The sequence below is a fragment of the Girardinichthys multiradiatus genome, chromosome Y, assembly GCF_021462225.1.
Source record: "Girardinichthys multiradiatus isolate DD_20200921_A chromosome Y, DD_fGirMul_XY1, whole genome shotgun sequence".
Lineage (NCBI taxonomy): Eukaryota > Metazoa > Chordata > Actinopteri > Cyprinodontiformes > Goodeidae > Girardinichthys > Girardinichthys multiradiatus.
In genome coordinates, this window is record NC_061818.1 from 17,840,049 (window position 1) to 17,866,702 (window position 26,654).

General features: G+C 40.2%; 3 gene segments (V, D, J or C); all 3 read left to right on the forward strand.

Moving 5' to 3' along the window:
* The first annotated feature begins 2,000 nt into the window (after window positions 1–2,000).
* Window positions 2,001–2,551, forward strand: LOC124864927. The segment is given in 2 exon segments: window positions 2,001–2,045; window positions 2,169–2,551. Coding segments are annotated over 2 exon segments (426 nt in total).
* A 1,568-nt stretch (window positions 2,552–4,119) lies between these two features.
* LOC124864418 lies at window positions 4,120–4,912 on the forward strand. The segment is given in 2 exon segments: window positions 4,120–4,397; window positions 4,509–4,912. Coding segments are annotated over 2 exon segments (354 nt in total).
* Window positions 4,913–25,412: 20,500 nt separating this feature from the next.
* LOC124864928 lies at window positions 25,413–25,875 on the forward strand. The segment is given in 2 exon segments: window positions 25,413–25,480; window positions 25,568–25,875. Coding segments are annotated over 2 exon segments (348 nt in total).
* Window positions 25,876–26,654: the final 779 nt, after the last annotated feature.

Below are 26,654 nucleotides of genomic sequence, written 5' to 3' on the forward strand. Positions count from 1 at the left end.
CACATGCACCATGAAAGGTTATAAAGATCAAATAGTCAAGTTAAAGAAAAGGAAAATATATAAGATAAATCTATCTTCAATTATTCCAACAGTTTATATAGAAGCATTTTCTTTCAAATTTCTTGGTTTTTAACTTCTGAATTTGAAGTATTCTATGTTTTCACAAAACCTGGTGGTTTTGAGACTTACTCTGGTTTTTAGCTAATATAAAATCAGCTTTCATTTGATCAAAAAACCAAGTTAATGTGCTTATGAAATATTTTGGTTTGTTGCGCTACAAATCAGGTTCACAAAACCTTGTGTTTTCAGATGCAAAAAGGGTTAGGGTTGGATGAATATTCACACAAAAAAAAGGAAAAAAAAACAGTTACAAATGTTTACTAAAATGGCCTACTGATAACTGCTGCTTCATACTTTTAGGTTGGCTGAAAAAAAAATCTTATCTGAATTGAATTTTAAAGCAACTACTTCAACCATTTAAACCAGGATAAGATGAGGGTTCATACGATGCTTCATGTGAATTATTGTGAATTATTATTTTGTCTTAACGTTAATTTGCTCCTAATCCCAAAAAACATTTAACATTCACACAGACAAGATGAATAATGAGGGATTTCTTGTCACAATTTTAGAAAAAAAAATCAACATACTGATGTTCTTATTGAATGTGCCTAATTGTTTCACTGCTGCTCTTCTTAAACAATTTTTAAATATGCTGCAATAGACTTGTCTATTTCTCACCATGAACTAGTTTCATTTGAGTTAATCGAACGTCAGCCTAACTGATGGCTCATTATAATAACTCAGGCACATTTGTGCTTATTTTATAACACCAAAAATGTAACATCCCATTTCTCTCTCCTGTAACAGAAGTATCCACATCATAGATAATCAAAATACCATAAATGGTCTTGTCTCCCATTCAAGCTTTCCAACTTCCCTGATACCTTTACTTTCATTTGACCTGATTTGAATAAAAATTATCAGCATTTACTTGGTGGCACAGAGAAATAAACATAAACCAGACAATAAACTGGGTTTTATTTTCTTAATACATTTACTATTTGTTGACATTTTTTAAAGTAATAAAAACGATCTATTTAGGAAAAAGATTATCTTTGATGTTTATTGGAATTTCAAATAAGAAATGCAAATCCAACAACAACTTTATATCTGTTTCTATAGTTTGGCTCTAACTTTTCCTCTGATGGTAGTTTAGGTTTTTGTAGTAGGGTTTGTCGCTGGACTGGGAGGGACTGGGAGGGCACATACATGTACACCAATCCAATATCTGACATTGGTACATAAGGTAGGAACCCTGTTTACACATTTTAATAAAGTAATGAATATTTCAAATCAGTTATTCTCCTTGTTAAAGTCATACAGTGTATAAATGTATAAGAACCAATTAAATCCTGTAAAGACTCACAATAAAAACACAAAGATGCCGATTAGAGAAGTTAAATAGCAGATGTTTATTTCTTTGGCGTTTGGACCCCTGTTATTACAAAAATAGCTCCTTAAATCCACTAAACACTTTAATTCAGGATCAGTGGTCTCAAAATGCTGATGTTCACAGCCTGTAATGTGGTGCTGGTGTACTGAGACAGAAAAAGAGAGTCTCTTTTTAAGCACTTAATGGGCTCACTGTACCCCTGACAAATGTTCATATATGGGTGTTTAATCTACTATGCAGGAAACTGCAAACAAAATGTGTATGAACACCTATAAATATTTAATCTTAAAATGATTTAACAGAGCTTTTCACAAAAAATAAACAAAAGAACAAAAAGCTGCTTTTCACTGACTTTTAGACAAATATCTAATATTTTCATTTTTTTATTATTGTGTAAAAAAGTTAGATTTTATTTTCAAATTGAAACTGAGTATTATAAGAGCCACTCCCTCATTAGTGGTATCCTGATGCAAATGTGTGGTCTTTGCAGGGTACAAACTGGTCTTACAATTCGTAGAGCAGCAGAAATCTTGTGGCTTCAGTAAGATGAACATGTTCATTCTTCTTCTGCTTGCTCTCTCTCTGCCTTGTGAGTTATTCCACATACTTACTTGCCAAACAGAATTTTCCTATTAGTCTGTAAAGCTAAACAACCCAAATCATTTCCTCATTTTTAACAGTGCAATCGTTTCTGCTTCTGTAATCTGATCAGGTTGTACAGGCCAGAGTATGGAGTCCATTCCTTCCAGTCCAGTGGTGAAAAAGCCTGGAGAGACTCTGAGTCTCTCCTGCAGAGGAGCTGGGTTCTCGTTTGGGTCCTACACCATGCACTGGATCAGACAACCTGTGGGAAAGTCACTGGACTGGATGGGATATGTTTATTACGATGCAAGTGGAACTGACTATTCGAGTGCTTTACAAAGTCGGATAGAAATCACCAGAGATAACAGTAACAGCATGGTGTATCTGAGTCTGTCTGGCTTAAGGCCAGATGATTCTGCTGTGTATTACTGTGCCAGACAAGCACAGTGTTCAAAGTGCATGGAGAGGCTGAACAAAAACCCTTCAAAGAATATTTGTTCTGTCACCAGGTGATGGCAGTGTTGACAGCAGGATGACTGAGTAGTGTATTATGTGCATACTTAAAAGCAACAGAAAATGTATGTTGTAACTTACATTTCAAGGGTCGATGTTTTAATTTCAATTCAGTTTATGAATATAGCGCCAATTCACAACACATGTCATCTCAAGTCACTTCACAAAAGTCAGGTACATACATTCCAATAAATCCTAATCATTGAACAGTGCAGTCAGATTCAGTTATTTATTCAAATTGGATAAAAAGTTTTTCTGTCTAAGGAAACCCAGCAGATTGCATCCAGTCAGTGACTTGCAGCATTACCTCCTCCTGGATGAGCATGTAGAGACAGTGGACAGTCACTGGCGTTGACTTTGCAGCAATCCCTCATACTGAGCATGCATGTAGCGACAGTGGAGAGGAAAAACTCCCTTTTAACAGGAAGAAACCTCCAGCAGAACCAGGCTCAGTATGAGCGGCCATCTGCCACGACCAACTGGGGGTTTGAGAGAACAGAGCAGAGACACAAAGAGAACACAGAAGCAGTGTACCAGGAGTACTTTCTATGGGAAGGAAAAGTAAATGTTAATGGATGTAGCTCCTTTAGTCGTTTCACCTAGAAAGAAAGAACAGATAAACTCTGAGCCAGTTTTCAAGGTTAGAGTCTGAAAGAGAGCACATATAATTAGTCACAGTAAAAGCTCAGTCAATTTTTTTAATTTTCATCAGAACTCTTGCTGCAGCATTTTGAATCAGCTGAAGGCTTTTAACTGCATTTTGTGGACATCCTGATAGTAAAGAATTACAATAGTCCAGCCTTGAAGTAACAAATGCATGGACTAGTTTTTCAGTGTCACTCCTGGATAGGATATTTCTAATTTTGTCAATGTTCCGGAGATGAAAGAAGGAAATCCTAGAAACCTGTTTAATATGGGATTTAAATGTCATGTCCTGGTCAAAAATGCCACCAAGGTTTTTTATTTTATTATCGGAGGTCAATTTAATGCCGTCCAGGTTAAGTGATTGACTAAGAAGAATTTATTTTTATCTTCCTATAGTTGTTTCATGTTGCAGATGTGCCCAAATGAGCACAGTGACGTTTATAGGTTCTGTAACAGGACAGTATCGATGTATACATAATTCACAGAGGGTATGGGACGTGGAACTTGTTTTCTGTTTCTCATTAACACACTATGTACATTCATACTATAATTTTCTTTACTGTTGCTTAATATTGTATTTATGATAAGCTTATAAGTCTATAGTTTATCTCCTCTATTTTTATTTTTTTTTTGTATTTGCTTGGATTCCAGCTTTTTGGAAACTAAAGTCTTTTCTCTTTAGTCTGACAAAAAGGTCCTGTGTTAAACATCACAAATGATCATCTATTCAGAGCCCTATCTGTGTTTAGTATTTTAAGTCAAAGGTCATCATACATTGTCAAGATCAGCTTAATCTTTTTTTTGTTTGCCTGAAGAAGATAATCTGGTTTTAATGTAGCATGTGTCACTTTTAAATAAAGACATTTAAGCACTTTATAGGTTGTATTTCAAGAAAACCAGCTAAATAGCTTTTAATTTACATAAAAAGGATTTCGGAATATATTTATTATCTAAAAAACTACTAGCAAATTCAGTTAAGGTAGATCCCGAAGTAAAAACTTAATAAAAAGAAAACAAAAAACAAACAAACAAAAAAAAAAACTTCTTTGTCCGAACTGTACAATGAGGAGGAGCCATGTAGTGCAGGATATCATCCACAGCTATATATTTGACTTCAGGTGGACTGACTGAGTACATCAGAAACATTTTATCAGAATGGACTACAGGACAGGGCTGCTGCTTTTAACAATCTGCTGCGCAGGTGAAATATTCAGCCTTTATCAAAATGTATTTGTTGAATTTCTTCTTTGTGTCTATTTAATACAGACCTTTAAGTTTTTATTGTTCTTAAACACTTGTTTCCTACTTGCAGGTGTTAATAATCAGACCTTGACAGAATCTGAACCAGCCGTTAAAAGACCTGGAGACTCACACAAACTGACCTGTACAGGATCTGGATTCTCATTCAGCAGCTTCTTGATGGCTTGGGTCAGACAGGCTCCAGGGAAAGGACTGGAGTGGGTTTCAACTATTGATGTTACAAGCAAATATTACTCTCAGTTAGTTCAAGGGAGGTTTACCATCTCCAGAGACAATAACAAACAGCAGGTTTACCTGCAGATGAGCAGCCTAAAGACTGAAGACTCCGCTGTTTATTATTGCGCTCGACAACCACAGTGACTAAAGTCAGTTCAGCAGCTGTACAAAATCCCATGACGTAAAGCAGTTATGGAAAAAAACTTGTGAGAAGTATTTTTTGCAATGTGTAATACATTCAATTGTTTGATAAATTTGTACCTGCAAATATTTTATTTAGTAATTGCTTAATTTTATTTTTAAAGAAAATAAAAATATATTCCATATGTATATAACGCACACAAATGTGTAACATGTATAGCTTATATCAATCAGTATATTAAAAAGATTATTTTTTTCATTACAAGAAGTAGAAAGAATGTCGTGAGTTTGACACAATAACAGATAAATTAGTTTTCTTTGTACAGGTTGTTTCTACGTGGAGAAATGTAGCATGAAGAAAAATCGTTTACTGTTAGACATGTTGGTAATATTTTACAGTAAAGCTCTTTATGTATTGCGAGTTATTTTCTCAAAGTCAAGGATATAACTTTTTAACTTATTAACAATAATAATATATATAATAATTCCAGTTTTTCTGAAATTGTCACTTTTGTGTTCATTATGTTGCCAGAAATGAGTTTCGTGGCTGTTTTACTTCACAAGAAGTGCTAGTTCGTTGATTGCTCTGCTGCTACTTAAAACATAGCATCATTTCTACCATAGACTTGGAGAGTGCTTAATTCCAGCTGCCTTTGCAGTAGGACAGCTGTGACCTCATTGTTTTCATCACTCGTGATGTCCTCTATGGCCTTGCTTCTGCTCCGACAGCTTTCAGAAAATGCTAGCTACAATTGTGGAAGGACTACCAAATGTAGCAAACGACCTTGGTGATGTCATCGTCTGGGTCTGCAGTCAAACTGACCATGATGGTGCATTGAGAGCTGTGCTGCAACATTTAAAAGACCATGGATGTCTACATTAGCTTGGACTCACAGTGACAGCAGTGGGAATTCAGCCCAATGAGGATCGCATCTCTGCTGTTCTTCACGTTAAGCTGCAATCATTCCTGAGTATTCCTTGTATAAAAAGTTTATACCCAACTTTCCTACTGCTGTTGAACCTTTATGTGCCTGCATACGCCAAGAGGCTGAGTTCAACTGGTCTGAAAAACCGGGGCATAGTTTTGAGAAGATAAAACTGCTAGAAAGTCCAGCTCTTGCACTTTTTGATCCTGACCTTCCCACTACTGTGTCCACTGATGTTTCTGTTTATTATTGGTGCTGTGCTATACCAAATTAATCAAATGGCACAGAACTCACTGTTGCATTTGCATCCAGAACTTTGAGTCCTGCTTAACGCAAATATTCGACAGTCGAGAAAGAGGCTGAAATGGTGAACCTATCTGTGGGAAATGTCAAAGTTAGACACACTGATAAACTCAGAGAAGGTAAACATTGACGATACAAGCGAGTTAAAGTTATCTTTGGCTGGCCAGGGAGAGACAGTCCATTCTCTCAGAGGAGCTGCCATGTGTCACAGCCTTTTATTAAAGAAAGGAAAAACAAAACACTCATGTGACAGCATCGTGGGTGTGGCTACACACAGTTTCACAAATACAAGTCCAACTGAATAAAACTGGTTCTGTCCAGATACTGATACAGTCCACATGTCCACATCTGGCATTCAAGGACACGAAGATTGGCTGGGGTGCGAACAGCCTTCTTCCCAGAAGTCCCACGCACAGCTTCCTGCTCAGTCTGTATACCAACCACACAAATGCAACTCTAAGGCAAGATGACAATTCTGTTAATAGTTCATAAAAGTACCTCAAAGATAAATATGAAAAGTATTCAAACCACTTCTATTAAGGTTTACCAAACTAAATAAATGAAAATGACTTTTAATGATAAATCATCGAGGATAAAGAACCTTTTTAAACTAAGCAATGATAATTTATGTACAAATTTTCCAACAGACTGGAGATTTTACTCTCTTCACAGAGCACCTAGCTCTGACAAATCCCCTGACTTCTAAAGGTTCTGACCGTGCTGGCATGTGTGTTGCACAGTGGCTGCTGTGTTTCACTTATGTTACTTATTTGCCAGGTTCATATAAAAGCACTGCTGACTGCCTCTCTCTTCCATTGCCCACTTCACCTGATCATGCTGTGAATGTTGAATCTGAGTTTGTTGCAATACTGTCTGCCAGCCAGCTGCCTGCTGTTTCTCTTGATGATTTTGTTGCTGCTTCTGCTTCCTGTCCTGAATGCTGTGCATACGGATTGCCTCACTCTTCTGCAATCCTTGAGCCCTGTTCTTTGCAGATATCCCAAACTTCAAAATAAGCTGTCTGTGCAAGGTGAATCTATTTTTCGAGGCTTTCAAGTCATTGCTCCAGCCTCACTCCGTCATGCCCTGGTTGTTCTCGACAATGATGTCATAATGGAGAACCAGGTGATTCTAGTGTGAGTAACAATTATGGAGGCAGGATCAGAATTAAACAAGTTTATTGAAAAGCAGGGAAACACATTGTAGTCGTAAGGGGGTCCGTGTCTCGCAGGTCGGAGTACTATAGAAGAGAGGTTGGTGGGTACGAATGTCAGGTTATGGTGTGCAACTTGGAATGTTTGATGATAGCATTTACTTGAGAATGAAGTGGAGCAGCCGGGAGGTGGTGAGTGATGCCACGCAACAGAAATTGACAGGTGATATTGTGGTGAGGCGGCTGAGGTTTCTCTGGGATTCCTTCCAGATAATTGGTGTAAGATTGGAGGCCGGACAGGCAGGTGTCTTTGTGATTTGAAGATCCAAGAAGGAGCTACCTGTGTGATCCCTTCTCTTTTCCGATGGTTATAATCAGTCTGACAGAGAGAGGTATCCCAATCCTTGTGGTTTTTAGTATAACAATGACCATCAGTGGGACCCTTTGTGTGGTGCCTTGAGACGACATTGTTGTGAATAAGCACCGTTTAAGTAAATAATCTGAACTGAAACTATCTCTGTAGTTATGCTGCTATAGGCTTAGGCTGCTGGAGGACATAACGACCACTTTCACCCTCTTCGCTACATTCTCACACTACTCTACAATTTTGCATTATTTGCTGTTATTTCAGCTTTTAACTTTGTTCTCTCTATTCTCTTCCTAGAAGCTACACCTGGCCTGGCTCTGTGTCTACCTGTGACACCTTTCTGGAGAGGGGAATCGTCCGAGCTTCTGCTGGCAACAACTTAATGCTCACCCTCTACCAATGATCCACATAGCCCTGTCTTTTAGTGTTTAACCCTTTCTCTCTCCTAGACGTGGCGATTGACTGAGCTTAACTTTAACTAACTCTATGTGCTCTCTTTCAGACTCTAACCTTGAAAACTGGCTCAGAGTTTATCTGTTTTTTTTTTCTAGGGGAAACGACTAAAGGAGCTACATCCATTAGCATTTACTTTTCCTTCCCATAGAAAGTACTCCTGGATCAGTGCTTCTGTGTTCTTTTTGTGTCTCTGCTCTGTTCTCTCTAACCCCCAGTCAGTCGTGGCAGATGGCCGCTCACACGGAGCCTGGTTCTGCTGGAGGTTTCTTCCTGTTAAAAGGGAGTTTTTCCTCTCCACTGTCGCTACATGCATGCTCAGTATGAGGAATTGCAGCAAAGTCAACGCCAGTGACTGTCCACTGTCTCTACATGCTCATCCGGGAGGAGGGAATGCTGCAAGTCACTGACTGGATGCAATCTGCTGGGTGTCCTTAGATAGAAAAACTTTTTATCCAATTTGAATAAATAACTGAATCTGACTGCACTGTTCAATTGTTAGTATTAATTGGAATGTATGTACCTGACTGTTGTGAAGTGCCTTGAGACAACATGTGTTGTGAATTGGCGCTATATAAATAAACTGAATTGAATTGAATTGAATTGAGAGGCAAGTACCTTTTGTACACTACCAGTTTCCAGGAAACTGAAGGAGATTCAGGACAGGTGAAGCCCAGAGAAGTGCTTTCGGCCACAGGTGAGCTAAAGCTTGGGACATGCACAGAGAGGGAACAGGTTCGGGTTTCCAGAGTTCCTTTCAACTCTAAGGAGATGAGAGCAAGGAAAGTACAACACAAGATCGTGGACAGTGAGTACACATAACTGGTGTGTCGCACTGATTACAACTCAGGTGAGTTAACAATCTGACGTCTCCTTCAGGGTTCCAGCGACTTAAAAAGGCTCTTCCTGATTAGTTCCGATGATCCACAGCTATGGCTACAACTGCCTGTCGCACCCTGCAGGTGGAGATAAGAGAACACCACACACACAACAACACAAACCTGTCCTCTGCTCCGTCACATGACACATGAAGAATGTCAAGGCACTGTAATAACTAAACAGCACCTCTGTGAGGTCTACTAGTGGCCAGGTAGATAGACGTCATACTCCTTCAAGCCTGTGTATGAATAACAGATACAGAACAAGATTGCTGCTTTTATCATTCTGCTGGACATGTGAACATTTTCTCTGGCTCTAAGTTAGACAGAGTGGCCCAGCTTATATGTTGTTATATGTATTGATGGTCAAATGTGACAACATCTGAAATAGAGGTTTTCATCATAGTTTTCACATAATCACGTGAAAGGTAGTTTACAGTTTTAAAATAGTTAATTTATCGACTAAAAGACAGCAAATCACACAATTAAAACTGTATCTCATTTACAAATTTCATTTTGTTTTTGATTAAATATGTCATGATTGAATAACGTCTATTTTGTTAATTGTGTTCTCTTTCATTTGCTGGTCAGGTTATTTTCTTTAGTGTTTTCTTCCATGTTGCAACTATCGTCATAATTGATCAAAATTAAATAGCTAGATTCTAAAGGGATAAAGGTTCTACTGAGGTAAAAACCAAATCTGTCAAACTGCATGAAATAAATCCAGTCAGACTATGATATTAAGACTCAAATCTAAATTTCCGTTCCTCCCTCCCAGGCAGGAGGAGTCAATGCAAAACCTTACAAACTTCCAGCCATATTTATGCTCCTTATTCTACTGTCAAACAGCAAGGAGCAAACTGGACCATGATGGACTACATATCAGCAATGCTCTTTTTAATCATCTGCTTTATGAGTGAGAAAATGCTGACAGAACGTAATCTATCCTTAGCAAAATGTCTCCTAACAAAATAATTTTGACTGTCTTGCTTCATAGGTGTTGATGGTCAGACTCTGAAAGAATCAGAACCAGTGGTTAAAAGTCCTGGAGACTCACACAGACTGACCTGTACAGCTTCTGGACTCACTATCAGTGGCTACTGGATGGCCTGGGTCAGACAGGCTCCTGGAAAAGGACCAGAATGGGTTTCCACGCTTGATAGTGGCAGTGGTAGCAGCAAGTACTACTCTCAGTCAGTCCAAGGCAGGTTCACTATCTCCAGAGACAACAATAAACAGCAGCTGTATCTGCAGATGAATCGTCTGCAAACAGAAGATTCTGCTGTTTATTTCTGTGCTCGAGAGCCACAGTGACTGAAGTTGGTTAAGCAGCTGTTTAAAAACCTCAACTGCCTCATCTGGATCCCTTTATTTTGCTGTGAGAATATTTTCCCATACAAGAGACTAACAGCGTTACAGTGACAGCACTGATACTGAGGAGAACAATTAGTCTACCATGTTCTTTTGTCTCACTGTCCCACCATCAGGAAAGCAATTTTATATAAAGAAACATGATTGTGTTTGTCTATGTCAAAATAATAAATGTGGATTATTGTATTTGTACATTAAGTGCCACTCCCTTATGCATCCCTTGGTTTCAATTTAGGGTACACACAGATGACTGATCCTGTACTGTAAGTTAAGCATCAGATAGCCTGTGTCCTCAGCAAGTTGAACACATTCACTGTTGTTCTGCTTACTTTCAATATTCATGTCGAGTTCCCACCTTTCTTTACTTGGGTTCAGTTAGACAATATTTATATATGTTTGTAATTCAAAAACATGCTAAATAGCTTCCTAATTATAACCAGTGCAATATCTTCTGCTGTTACCTCATCAAGTTACAGTTCAGAATATGGAGTCTGGTGGTAAAACTTCAAGGAGAGAACCAGTCTCTCCTGCAGATGATCTGCCTCCATTTAGGTCTGGGATATGAACTGGATTAGACAGCCTGTAGGGAAAACATTTGTGGGATACATTTATAGAGATGCAGGTGGAACACAATATTCTCAGTTTTCAGGGCAGAATATGACTAGAGGCAACAGCAATAGCATGGTGTATGTTAGCTTAAAGCCAGAGGACTCTGCTCTGCATTGCTATGAAAAAGATGCACTGTATTCAAAGCAGGTGGAGAGGCATTCAGATATTTTCTCTTTGACCATCTGGTGGCACTGTTGACTACAGAATGACTCACCCCATTTAGTTATATTTATGTATTTTTTTTATTTTATTTGTGCCATCTCAAGGCATTTTACCAGACATGCATACATGTATACAATATTTGCACATTTTTAACAAGTTGATTTTTGATGATTATTTTTATTACTGAACACCTACAGTGCTCTCGGTCAATCAAAAATGATAATAAAATGTTAATAAATATCAGACCTGAGTATTCAAGAAAAGAAAAGTGAGGATCTATTGGAAAAATGTAGGTGTGCATTATTATATAATCAAATGAAAAATGGAAATGTTCCCATCTCACTTGTATATTTTTGTCTAATAAAGTGAAAGTAAAGAACTACCAAAATAAAATAATTATACCCCTTTCTTTTGGATAACAGCCACAAGCCTTCCGTTCATCATTTTTTTGATCTCTTTGACAATTCAACCACAGCCTCCCAAACACTCTTCAGTGAGGTGGATCATTGTCCATCACCCTATAGTGGCCCAGATATTCTCAACAGGGTCCAGGCCAGGTAGGGAAGAGGGTCATCTCATTATTCTTTTGTCTTTAAGCCTTTGCTAGCCATGCAGTGGAGTACCCCATGCATGCGATGCAGACTTTTCCCTGAACCACTGCTTGAAGAAAGTGTGCTCTAAGAACTAGCAGTATGTTTACGAGTTGATTTAATACACCCCAACCCAAAAAGGTCATCTCTAATAATACAAGCACATACATACCCAACCTCCACCTTTTGCCCTTGATTCCAAATTGACCTCTGTCCACTTTACTGTTCAGGCTATGAGCCCTTTTTAGCTGACCAATGTCTCTGAGACCTGAACACCATGTACCTCTGGGCACACCAGGTAGTTGTAGTCAGGGGTGAAAGTAGTTTTAAATTCTTGCTGGTACTTAGGGGCGGAGCTAGAGGGGGAATGGGGAGGCACTGGGGGTATATATATGTATAGTGTGTGTTAATTGATACTCTCATCTATAGCCCCCTCGAGATCTCTCTCTCAGCAAAGTCCAAACTCAAACTAATTAAAGCGTATCAATATTTTATAAGGCAGCATTAAAATCACTTGAGACAATGTAGAATATTTCAATTGTTAAAGAACTGCCATGTATGAAACAATGATAAACCATTTTCTGATGCATAACTTTTCATCTTCAGTTTCCGTCTTTTCTTTTGAACAAAGAAGTTATTGTTCTCTGCTTTGTGATCAAGTTTTGATTTCATTTAAATTAAAAATTTGAAAGTTTGGTTATTTTCGCAGTTTTATTTAAAAGTCTGTAGATGGTGATTGATTTATTGTTCGTCCTGTCCTGCAAGCGGCGGTTTTTTATGTCTGTGCACCACCTGTGTAAATAAAATCTCCCAGTCCCTTAAATCGAACGCACCAATCTCCTTGGCAACCGCTCGGTTTTGGGGGTAGTGTATGTGTAGTGTATGTGAAATCTCTGGTCAAACGCGATGTTTTCACATGTACATGAAACACAACTAGTTACTCTCCCTTTGCTTTTAACTGGGGTATTTAGCAGCGAGCAGACAGACATTAAACGTAGCGGTGCTCGTTTTAAAGGCTGGCGTGCACAAAAGCCTCGAGCTCCGAGGGGAGAGAAGCAAAACAGTTCAGAAACTATTTGGAATGTGGAGAAAAAAGCTATATTTACAAACAGATTAAGTCGTGTTTAGACTGATTATTGGTAGCAGATCTGATCTTCTTTGTGTGCTTGTGAATTTTTGCAGCCGTGGATGACGGCTTCATAGCACACAGCCGTTCTTCCCTCTTCCCGGTACTGCATACCGGCACAGAATCTTTTAGTGGTACGCAATACTGGACCGTACCGGCTCACTTTCAGTAGTCATGGAATATAAAAGCCCAGCAGGAGAGTTGACTCCTGGTAGTTTCATATTAGATCCCTCTCATACTTTGTGCAGGTAATTTATATTTATTTTTCTCAACACCTTTCTTGCAACCCCGCTGACTATTTGTAACAAAACATTTGATGGTTCTATGATTACACTCCAATGTCTTCACAATTTCAAGATTTATGAATTTCTCTGACCTTTGCAAGTTTCTGACTTTTCCTTTAGTTAAATCTGTTGTTTTTTTTCGCTACAATTTTCCAGAACAATTAAAGCTCCCTAATAATCATGCATACTTGATATAAAGTATATCTGGAATGACTTGACTCTGTGTGGAAAAACTAAGTACGCTATTGCTGCTTGCATAAGATTTAAGAGAATAAATATGACTATTTGACTGAATATATGTGGAAGAATTGCCCAGTATAAATATAGCTGCTTCTCTGTTAATAAGCATTTACAATTCAGAATATCAGATACACATACGAGGTAAAATATAAGAGCCCCAGAAACATTCCTTGACATTTTCCAGTTTTTTATTTATGTAAGGCTTAATCTGTCGGGGCTGGAGTTTTTTTGTGTGTACTTACTGTGTTTTGGCTCCTAGTAGGCTAGTGTTCAGCAGTGGTGGAGACAGGTGTTTCCCATTCCCGGTGATTGAGTCCTGGAGGCAGCCAGCATCTCAGCATCTCATCTCGAGTATTAGCCTCAGTGGTAGCTACTCAGCCAACCTATGTACCAAGTTAAGTGTACTTTGTCTTCGGCCTTGTTTACCTCTCTTTGCTCTTTCTAGTGAACTTTACCGGCAACTACCTGGAGGATACCCATGCTGGCCCCGGTGGCTTAACCCTATGCTACCTTCGTTCCTAAGATCATCCAAGGACAGATCTTCTACAAGTCGACCAGTTATTACTGAACCCTGGAATCCTTTCTGGTTGGCTACTCCTGGACTTCAAACTTCGTTGCTCTCTCTCATCCACACCTGTCCACCCTCCACCACACCGCTGACTCTCCGCCTATCCACCAACCCCAGGAACAAGTGAACTATTGGACTTACCGTCTTCGTTTTCCTCGTTGTTTGCTCCAATCCAAATACCTCTCCTCCTGGCGGATGACCATTCTCAATCCTAGTAAGGAACATTACACAATTAATATCCAGCTTCATTTAGCGTGTCTCTTACCTTTCACTTCCTTCCCTAGAGTTGTGCCTGCTCTTTGTTCACTTCCAGTCACTTTAATAAACTTTTCAAACTTGTACTTGTTTCTCTTGAGCGTTATTCTGCATGTGGGTCAGATCCGTGCGCAAAACTATGACATAATCCCCCTATAGAACTACATGTTCTGTTTTGTCTGTATGTGTGTGGAAATAATTTGAATATTCACAAGATTAAAAAAATCCCTGACACTTGACCTGCTGGAAGAAATGACATTACCTTTGTTTTGGTGGCAGTTTAAACTATCGCCTCCTTCTCCGGCTCTATGTAAATTATGTGGTTTCCTGGTCATATGTAGACACAAAGTGAAAGACCATCAGATTTCATCCCTGCCAGTGCTCCGAACCATATTTTCTCAGACTTTTCTATTTTGGCTAAAATTTTATTTCCAATTTTAAATTAAATTTTAACTCCAACTTAACCTTAAACAATGACATTTCAGCTAAATTCATTTTGTGTGAGAATAATGCAATTGTTTACACATTTCCTCCCACTGCTTTGACAGATTTTGGCAAAACATTGTTTTCCAATTATGCACCATGTACTTAGAATAACCTGCAAAAAGTTAGTAAACTGAAAATACTTTACACATTAATGATTTTAAGAGTATAATAATAATCACTAAAGGGGGACAGCCACTGTTTTTCTTGAGAGGCCACTGTGTTTGAATGGCCTTTTCATTTTGTTTTGTTTATTGTGTATAATTTAAATATTTAATATAGTCCTGATTTGTGTAGCTGCCATCTTGGCTAGGCGTATCTTGTAACAGAGATTCCTGATCTCAAATTGACTTCTTGTAAATAAAGGTATAAGATGAACTAATAATAAAAGGACTAAGTATACAAAAGCATAAAACACCCTCTGAATGTGAGAAAAGAAAAAATAATAATAATAAAATAAAAACGCATTAAAAATCTATTCTCAAAGGACCATATTAAAGAATGATATAAAACTAACAACTAAGAAAGGAAATTGTCAAACTGAGGGCAGCCCAGATCTACGTTTCAGTTCCTCCCTCTCTGGCAGGAGGAGTCAATGCAAAACTAATAACCTACAGCCTTAGCTGTGTGACCATCAAAAAGCTACCAGGGAGCAAATAAATTATTGGAAAATATTGGAAACCTTACAGATCCATAAATGGCTTACCATGTTTTATTGGTCAAAAATGCCTCAAACCCCTGATGACCCTGCATGGCATTACGACATTAAATCTAGTAATATACAGTATCAGGATTTGACTTACCAAAGATAACTGATGTTGAACTGATGTTGTTAAAAAAGCGGACCTGTATTTATTTATTTACTTTGAGAGTTAATATTCTAAACAAACGTTTTGTGTTAGCTGTATGAATTTCTTTGCAATCCTGATGTCAGTTGCCTTAATATGAAGTTATCGATAGTTATGTGAAAGTTGCTGATGAAATGGATGTTTTCATTTGAACAAAAACAGCACCTGACACTATCTCCTCCCTTTGAGGAGGAGTCGATGCAAAACACTGATACTGCTTTAACACCATGCACTGGCAGAGAAAACACACTCAGTTCAACATCATGGACTGCAGGACAACACTGCTGCTCTTAGCTGTCTGCTGGACAGGTAACATCTTTTTCTAACATTAGGTGGAATTCAACATTTTCTTTGGCTGCCAAGTTATAACTTGATTCACATTTCTGCAGGTGTTGGTGGTCAGACTCTGATTGAATCTGAATCAGTGGCTAAAAGACCTGGGGAATCCCACACCCTGACCTGTACCGCCTCAGGATATACATTTACAGATCATGCAATGCACTGGATCAGACAGGCTGCTGGGAAAGGACTAGAGTGGGTTGCATTCGTAAGTAAGCCCACTGGTAGCACCCAGTACTACTCTCCATCAGTTGAAGGCCGGTTTAACATCTCCAGAGACAACAGCAAACAGCAGGTGTATCTGCAGATGAACAATCTGAAGACTGAAGATTCTGCTGTTTATTACTGTGCTCGAAGCGCACAGTGACTGAAGTTGATTTAGCAGCTGTACAAAAACCTCCAGAAACAATAAACACTCATCTGTTCAACCTCAATCCTCAGGTCTCTGTCTATAAATTGCTGTTTTCATAAATCATAAATTACATATTAGAAATTTATTTTGCAGCACTTCTGTATACAACAAATGTATCTGAAAATGGACACCATAAAAGTCTGAAGCAGCTGGCCTTTATTTATTTATTTATTTTATGCTTTTGAGAGACATTGCTTAACAAAATGTTTTCGGTTAGATAAAACCTGAGGAGGAACCCCAACACAACTGCTTATTCTAAAACTGCACCACTGTTAGCAATTAGAACATCAATAAAAAAATAAAAATAAAAACTTTAACAGACAGGAATCCTAAGTAATTTAATTTATGTTTTAATCATTTAGGTAAATATATCCTCCAGAACAGTTTCAATCTTATATGAGACAACCTCCAAACAATTTATTCTTTGGAATAAATAAAAAAAGATTAGATTTGATAATAAAGATATTTATGGAAGTTCTTCAGCTTGCATTAATTTTACAGCAGACCTAATTGGTGACTAAAAGTGTTAAAATTCAGTAGGATAGTATTGTTGTGCTGTATGACTTTCTTTGTAAAACATCCTGATGTCAGTTGGCTTAATATGAAGTTATACATAGTAAGTTATGTGAATGTTGCTATTGAATCTGATGTTTTCATTTGAACAAACAACAGCACCTGATTCTATCTCTTCCCTTTGAGGAGGAGTTGATGCAAAACTCTGATACTGCTTTAAACACCCTGCACTGATGATGGCAGAGAACACACACTCAGTTCAACATCATGGACTGCAGGATAACACTGCTGCTCTTAGCTGTCTGCTGGACAGGTAACATCTTTTTCTAACCTTAGGTGGAATTAGACCTTTTCTTTGGCTGCCAAGTTGCAACTTAGTTCACGTTTGCAGGTGTTGGTGGTCAGACTCTGACAGAGTCTGAACCAGTGGCTAAAAGACCTGGAGAATCCCACACCCTGACCTGTACAGCCTCTGGATTCTCGCTTAGCAGCTATACAATGAGCTGGATAAAACAGGCCCCTGGAAAAGGACTAGCATGGATCTTCTATATAGACACCTCCAGTTATCCAACATATTACTCCCAGTCAGTCCAGGGAAGATTCACCATCTTCAGAGATGACTCCAAAAGTAAAATCTTTCTGGAAATGAACCGGCTGAAAACTGAGGACACAGCTGTGTATTATTGTGCTCGAAGAGGCACAGTGACTGAAGGAAGCAGGAGGCTCATACCAAAATTTCATTTGCGTCTTCCTCTGGAAACATTCTGTTACTGGTAACACTTTAGATAAATAACTCAGTGGCAAACTTTCTGCGAACAACATTGATTAAATGAATTGTATGATAATAATATTTATATTAATGTAATTATTTATCACAGTTAGTCTGGCTTTAAATTACAGATATAGCAATGCTCTATAAAGGATATCATGTTGTTAAAAACTGCAAAATTGAATAAACTAGAAACGGCTTCATACTCAACAGATCAACCATTCATAACCTAAAGGCCACTGACTTTTGGGAATGGACAACAAAAAAAAGTTGACATTATGACAATTAGATTTACAGTTATGTGCAAACGTTTTAGGCAGAAGTGAAAAAGTGCTGTAAACAATGAATACTTTCAAAAATGGAAGTGTTAATCATTTATTTTCATCAATCAACAAAATGCAGTGAATGAAGAAAAGACAAAGGGCTGCACGGTGGTGCAGTTGGTAGCACTGTTGCCTTGCAGCAAGAAGGTCTGAGGTTCAATTCCTGGCTGGGTGACTTTCTGTATGGAGTTTGCAGGTTCTCCTCATGCATGCATGGGTACTCTGGCTTCCTCCCACAGTCCAAAGACATGCTTTTTAGGTTAATTGGTCTCTCTAATTTTCCCTTAAGTGTATGAATGAGTGTGTGCATGGTTGTTTGTGTGTTGCCCTGCGATGGACTGGCGTCCTGTCCAGGGTGTACCCTGCGTCTCACCCATAGACTGCTGGACCAGTTTCCCGCAACCCTCTATGAAGTAAGTGGTAGAAAATGACTCACTAAATCAAATCAATATTTGGTGTGACGGCCTTTTACTTTCAAAAAAGCATCAGTTCTTTTAGGTACACTTGCACACAGTTTTTGAAGGAACTGGTAGGTTGTTACAAACATCTTGGAGAACTAACCACAGATCTTCTGTGGATGTAGGCTTTTTCACATCCTTCTGTCTCTTCATGTAATCCCAGACAGACTCCATGATGTTGAGATCAGGGCTCTGTGGGGGCCATACCATCTCTTCCAGTAATTCTTGGTCGTCTTTACGCTGAAGATAATTCTTAATGACTTTGGCTGTATGTTTGATGTACGCTCACTTAGCGTTTTGCAAATTGACAAAAATTAACAATCACCATTTATATATCTGAAAGCATTCTTTGTTTACAGCATTTTTTCACAACCGCCTAAGACTTTTGCACAGTATTGAATGAATATATAATATATAGTATATGAGTTATAATACTGTATATGATATGCATGATGTGCTGGAAAATGGTATGATATAATGTGGATGTATGTGAATGTGTGTGTATTGTGTTTGTGTGGATGGAGTGTAAAGATCTCTCAGCATTTACATTAACAATAGCTGTAGTTTTACTGCAGCTAATGGGGATTTTAATAAATGTATTAAAATAAAAAATAAACAGTGGATGCAAACTGATTACAAATGTATATGTCTATGTTCAACTATAAACGTGTGTTCTTCTAAGCCTTAAAGGTCCTTCTCAAAATATTAGCATATTGTGATAAAGTTCATTATTTTCCATAATGTCATGATGAAAATTTAACATTCATATATTTTAGATTCATTGCACACTAACTGAAATATTTCAGGTCTTTAATTGTCTTAATACGGATGATTTTGGCATACAGCTCATGAAAACCCAAAATTCCTATCTCACAAAATTAGCATATTTCATCCGACCAATAAAAGAAAAGTGTTTTTAATACAAAAAACATCAACCTTCAAATAATCATGTACAGTTATGCACTCAATACTTGGTCGGGAATCCTTTTGCAGAAATTACTGCTTCAATGCGGCGTGGCATGGAGGCAATCAGCCTGTGGCAATGCTGAGGTCTTATGGAGGCCCAGGATGCTTCGATAGCGGCCTTTAGCTCATCCAGAGTGTTGGGTCTTGAGTCTCTCAACGTTCTCTTCACAATATCCCACAGATTCTCTATGGGGTTCAGGTCAGGAGAGTTGGCAGGCCAATTGAGCACAGTGATACCATGGTCAGTAAACCATTTACCAGTGGTTTTGGCACTGTGAGCAGGTGCCAGGTCGTGCTGAAAAATGAAATCTTCATCTCCATAAAGCTTTTCAGCAGATGGAAGCATGAAGTGCTCCAAAATCTCCTGATAGCTAGCTGCATTGACCCTGCCCTTGATAAAACACAGTGGACCAACACCAGCAGCTGACACGGCACCCCAGACCATCACTGACTGTGGGTACTTGACACTGGACTTCTGGCATTTTGGCATTTCCTTCTCCCCAGTCTTCCTCCAGACTCTGGCACCTTGATTTCCGAATGACATGCAGAATTTGCTTTCATCCGAAAAAAGTACTTTGGACCACTGAGCAACAGTCCAGTGCTGCTTCTCTGTAGCCCTGAGTACCTCAAGTCTTTGGATGTTGTGGGGCTGTCAAGGTTGACACGCCTCTTCAACATTGCGTGGCGGACGGGGACAGTGCCTTTGGAGCTTGTGAACCACCTCGGTGACTTCAGCCTGGGTGATGAAAGAGTCCAACCCTGAGTCCCCAGCCTCTGTTTCCACCAGGGAATGTGTGATGGCAGGATTGATGAGATCCTCGAAGTACTCCTTCCACCGCCCAATAATGTCCCCAGTCGAGGTCAGCAGCTCCCCACCACCACTGTAAACAGTGTTGGCGAAGCACTGCTTCCCCCTCCTGAGGCGCCAGACAGTTTGCCAGAATCGCTTCTGGGCCAACCGGTAGTCCTTCTCCATGGCCTCGCTGAACTCCTTCCAGGTCCAAGTTTTTGCCTCTGCCACCATCCGGGCCGCAGCATGCTTGGCCCCACAGTACCCGTCAGCTGACTCAGGAGTCCTACAAGCCAACCACAGCCGATAGGACTCCTTCTTCAGCTTGACAGCATCCCTTACTGCCGGTGTCCACCACCGGGTTCGGGGATTGCCGCCGCGACAGGCACCGCAGACCTTACGGCCGCAGCTACAGGTGGCAGCATCGACAATAGATGTGGAGAACATGGTCCACTCGGACTCTATGTCTCCAACATCCCTCGGAATCTGGTCAAAGCTCTCCCGGAGGTGAGAGTTGAATACATCCCTGGCCAAGGGGTCTGCCAGACATTCCCAGCAGACCCTCACTATGCGCTTGGGCCTGCCAAGCCTGTCTGGCTTTCTCCTCCCCCAGCGGATCCAACTCACCACCAGGTGGTGGTCAGTGGACAGCTCAGCCCCTCTTTTCACCCGAGTGTCCAAAACATGCGGACAAAGGTCTGATGATATGACAACAAAGTCGATCAATGATCTCCTGCCGAGGGTGTCCTGGTGCCAAGTGCACTGATGGACACCCTTATGTTTGAACATGGTGTTCATTATGGACAATCCGTGACTAGCACAGAAGTCCAATAACAAAACACCGCTCAGATTCAGATCGGGGAGGCCATTCCTCCCGATTACGCCTCTCCAGGTGTCACTGTCGTTTCCCACGTGGGCGTTGAAGTCCCCCAGCAGAATAATGGAGTCCCCAGGAGGAGCACTATCCAGCACCCCTGACAGGGGTGGCCAAGAAGGCCAGGTACTCCGCACTACCACTCGGCCCGTAGGCCGAAATGATAGTCAGAGACCTCTCCCCAACCCGAAGGCGCAGGGATGCGACCCTCTCATCCACCGGGGTAAACCCCAACACGAGACGGCTGAGCTGGGGGGCGACAAGCAAACCCACCCCAGCCCGCCGCCTCTCCCCGTGGGCCACTCCAGAGTAGAAGAGAGTCCAGCCCCTCTCGAGGAGATGGGTTCCAGAGCCCACGCTGTGCGTGGAGGCGAGCCCAACTATTTCTAGTCGATATCTCTCGAAGTCCCGCACAAGCTCAGGCTCCTTCCCCCCCAGCGAGGTGACATTCCACGTCCCCAGAGCCAGCCTTAGCATCCGGAGAGAATCCTAGGTCTCCACCTTCGTTCGCCGCCCAATCCTCTTTGCACCTTTTCAATTTCTAATTTGGCAAAATTATTAAAATATTATTTTATTACAATATTTTCTTTAGCCTTCTGATTAGTATGTTGAACTGGTTGTGTGTTATTGTAATTAGTATTATGATTATATTATTCATTATTTATATTTTTATATTTTATTAAATAATAATAATTCGATGTGTTGTCCTTTGAATACCAGCCCAATAAGGCGGTGGCATTAGAACAATAAGGAAAGGGACGAACCAAGATCTGACATTATTGAACAGCAAAACTGTTTCTTAAAATACAAAAATTTATTAACAAAAATAAGTCAACTCAAAGTCAAACATATTTCAGTCAACAAACTCTTTACTGTACTAGAACTGTCCAACTAAAATTACTAAGCAAAAGGAGGCGATATAACACCACAAATACATTCATGGCCAGTTCTCTTTCATGTTCAGTATAGAACATAGTACAGTTATATTAACTTCAAAAATCTTACTAAATGTAGTTTCAGTGTTCTTATTATAGCAACAGAAATAAACCAAGATCACCTTTTTCATTGACAGAAAACCACTAAATCTCCAAAAGTGCATAGATCATTTTAATTGTGGCAACAATAAGAATTCTACCTTTATTAGGAATTCATATTCATATTTTCAAATGTTTGATCAATTTTATCCAATTATTTTGGCAACAATCGGCTTCTATAAATATATGTTTAACTAACCAATCAGTGAATCTATGATTTCAGTAAAAAATCTATAAAAACTGAACAGGACAGCTGGACTCACTTCCACTCTGGAGTGGCCCTCAGGGAGAAGCGGCAGGCTGGGGTGGGTTTGCGTTTTGCCCCCCAGCTCAGCCGTCTCGTGTTGCGGGGTACCCGGCCTTCTTGGCGTCCCTGTTGGGGGTGCTGTATAGTGCCCCTCCCGGGGACTCTGTTATTCTGCTGGGGGACTTCAACGCCCACCTGGGAACTACAGTAACACATGGAGAGGCGTGATTGAAAGGAATGGCCTCCCCGATCTGAATTATTGGACCTCTGTGCTAGTCACAGATTGTCTATAATGAATACCACGTTCAAGCATAAGGGTGTTCATCAGTGCACTTGGCACTAGGACACCCTAGGCAGGACGATGTTGATCGACTTTGTTGTTGTGTCTTCGGAAATTGGCCGCATGTTTTGGACACTCGGGTGAAGAGAGAGGCTGAGCTGTCCACTGATCACCACCTGGTGCTGAGTTGAATCCGCTGGAAGAGGAGAAAGCCGGACAGACTTGGCAGGCCCAAGCGTATAGTGGGGGTCTGCTGGGAATGTCTTGTGGAGCCCTCGGCCAGGGAGGGAAGCTGGGGGAATTCTTTCATCACCCAGGCTGAAGTCACCGAGGTGGTTCACAAGCTCCATGGCGGCAGGGCTTCGGGGGTGGATGAGATCCGCCCTGAGCACCGCAAGTCTCTGGATGTTGTGTGGCTGTCATGGCTGACATGCCTCTTCAACATTGCGTGGCGGTCAGGGACAGTGCCTCTGGACTGGAAGACCGGGGTGGTGGTCCCCTTCATAAGAAGAGTGACCGGAGGGTGTGTTCCAACTATAGGGGGATCACACTCCTCAGCCTCCCTGATAAGGCCTATACCAGGGTATTGGAGAAGAGTCTGGCCGATACTCGAACCTCGGCTTCAGCAGGAGCAGTGTGGTTTCCGTTGCCGCCGTGGAACACTGGACCAGCTCTACACCCTCTGCAGGGTACTCAATGGTTCATGGAAGTTTGCCAAACCGGTCCACATGTGTTTTGGGGACCTGGAGAAGATATTCGACCGTATCCCTCGTGGTGCCCTGTGGGGTTGCTCCAGGAGTACAGAGTCAGGGGTTTGATTAAAAAGCTTATAAAAACCTGTGCGTATTAAAAAAAAAAGACACAATATGATCTCCCAACACTATTGATGATAAAACACTTATACAGGTCCTTCTCAAAATATTAGCATATTGTGATAAAGTTCATTATTTTCCATAATGTCATGATGAAAATTTAACATTCATATATTTTAGATTCATTGCACACTAACTGAAATATTTCAGGTCTTTTATTGTCTTAATACGGATGATTTTGGCATACAGCTCATGAAAACCCAAAATTCCTATCTCACAAAATTAGCATATCATTAAAAGGGTCTCTAAACGAGCTGTGAACCTAATCATCTGAATCAACGAGTTAACTCTAAACACCTGCAAAAGATTCCTGAGGCCTTTAAAACTCCCAGCCTGGTTCATCACTCAAAACCCCAATCATGGGTAAGACTGCCGACCTGACTGCTGTCCAGAAGGCCACTATTGACACCCTCAAGCAAGAGGGTAAGACACAGAAAGAAATTTCTGAACGAATAGGCTGTTCCCAGAGTGCTGTATCAAGGCACCTCAGTGGGAAGTCTGTGGGAAGGAAAAAGTGTGGCAGAAAACGCTGCACAACGAGAAGAGGTGACCGGACCCTGAGGAAGATTGTGGAGAAGGGCCGATTCCAGACCTTGGGGGACCTGCGGAAGCAGTGGACTGAGTCTGGAGTAGAAACATCCAGAGCCACCATGCACAGGCGTGTGCAGGAAATGGGCTACAGGTGCCGCATTCCCCAGGTCAAGCCACTTTTGAACCAGAAACAGCGGCAGAAGCGCCTGACCTGGACTACAGAGAAGCAGGACTGGACTGTTGCTCAGTGGTCCAAAGTACTTTTTTCGGATGAAAGCAAATTCTGCATGTCATTCGGAAATCAAGGTGCCAGAGTCTGGAGGAAGACTGGAGAGAAGGAAATGCCAAAATGCCAGAAGTCCAGTGTCAAGTACCCACAGTCAGTGATGGTCTGGGGTGCCGTGTCAGCTGCTGGTGTTGGTCCACTGTGTTTTATCAAGGGCAGGGTCAATGCAGCTAGCTATCAAGAGATTTTGGAGCACTTCATGCTTCCATCTGCTGAAAAGCTTTATGGAGATGAAGATTTCATTTTTCAGCACGACCTGGCACCTGCTCACACTGCCAAAACCACTGGTAAATGGTTTACTGACCATGGTATCACTGTGCTCAATTGGCCTGCCAACTCTCCTGACCTGAACCCCATAGAGAATCTGTGGGATATTGTGAAGAGAACGTTGAGAGACTCAAGACCCAACACTCTGGATGAGCTAAAGGCCGCTATCGAAGCATCCTGGGCCTCCACATAAGACCTCAGCAGTGCCACAGGCTGATTGCCTCCATGCCACGCCGCATTGAAGCAGTCATTTCTGCAAAAGGATTCCTGACCAAGTATTAAGTGCATAACTGTACATGATTATTTGAAGGTTGACGTTTTTTGTATTAAAAACACTTTTCTTTTATTGGTCGGATGAAATATGCTAATTGTGTGAGATAGGAATTTTGGGTTTTCATGAGCTGTATGCCAAAATCATCCATATTAAGACAATAAAAGACCTGAAATATTTCAGTTAGTGTGCAATGAATCTAAAATATATGAATGTTAAATTTTCATCAATACATTATGGAAAATAATTAACTTTATCACAATATGCTAATATTTTGAGAAGGACCTGTACTGATTCCACATAGTGATCAACAGATGTAAAATCTGAACAGCTGACACAGCCAGCATTTTACACTTTACAGCCAGGTCAGACTCTGGCCATTGGCTGTTAGGTATCTTATTCTGTCAGCAACTGTTACACAGCTTGGATCAGACAGCCAGCAGAAATGACTGGAGTGGATTGGAAAAGCAGCTAATGAATATAAAACATACTACAAAGATTATTTCATAAACAAATTTAGCCTTTTGGCCCTTAATGGACAGAATATGCAGCCTGGAAAGCTGTACAAAAACTCTCTTGATTCTGAACACATACATTATTACCTATCAACCAGAGGAGGCGCTCCTAATCTTAAAGCTTCCTGCTGTGCTGTTAAGAGTATGGTAATCATTCCTGATTGGCTGATCTGTCATTAAGCAAATTAAACATCAAGCTTTTTAGACTTGATCTCATGCTGTCAGTCACAGAGAAGCTCTCATTGGATCATCTTCAGCACAAACATGTTCTCTGTAGCTCTGCTGCTGCTGGCTGCTGGATCCTGTGAGTTTCTCTGAGACACACACATTATACTGACACCACACACTTATTGATATTAAGCTGTAATTATTTTTATTATGTTATCAACAGGTGTGAAGTGTGAACAGCTGACACAACCAGTCTCTATGACTGTGCAGCCAGGTCAAACTCTGACCATCAGCTGTCAGGTCTCTTATTCTGTCACCAGCTATGGGACACACTGGATCAGACAACCTGCAGGAAAAGCACTGGAATGGATGGGTGTTATTTGGGGTAGTGGAAGTAAAAACTTTGCCACCAGTGTTCGAGGACGTATAGAATTCACCAGAGACATCAATAAGAACATTGTGTATCTGAGCCTGTCCACCATGAAACCAGAGGAGTCTGCTGTGTATTACTGTGCTAAAAGCACACAGTGATCAATGTGAGCACTGAGGCTGTACAAAAACAAAAGAAGATGGGGGTGACATCAGCTCACAATAAGTGATGTGGTTGTTGGTGATTTCCTGTTTTTCTAACATTTTGACAACAGTTTTTCATCTTCAACAGATGTTTAACACAGAATGTGAATCAAATGGTCATGAGTACGAGTATAATTCAATTCCAAGTGAAAGCATTTCAATTAACAAAACCTTTAACTAGGCTAGAAACAATAAACCAAAGGCAAAATGAAGGAACAGGAAAACTAGTGAACTATACTAAAAAGGGAAAAAGTATATAAATGATGCAATGACATCACAATTTAGTGTGGATATATATGTTTAAGACCAATTGTCCAAAATATTGTTAATTTCTACTTTGGCAAAATATTCTTTTAATTATTATTTTATTAAAATAATGTTTTACCTACCCTTCTGATTTTGCATTGTTTTTCATTGTTTGAACACATTATGTTTCCCTAATAAGTTTAAAAACTAATTTGATCTCATTTCCAAATTCCTCCACAAAAACATGGTTCTTAATGTTATTTTAGCTAGCCACTATGGCATAAAGGACTACTAAAATGACAGAGAGGAATGTCTATGGAGTCTCACAAGATGGCAATGAGCCAGATATAGGTTAATTTTAGTTGTTTAGAATATATTTTTGGTTTAGTAATTTGTTTAGTTTATACATTTATTTTGTTTGGGATATGGGTTTTCACATAAATAAGTAGGCTTTAGGCAGCTCCGGAGGCACGTTGGTGGTCATATGGTTT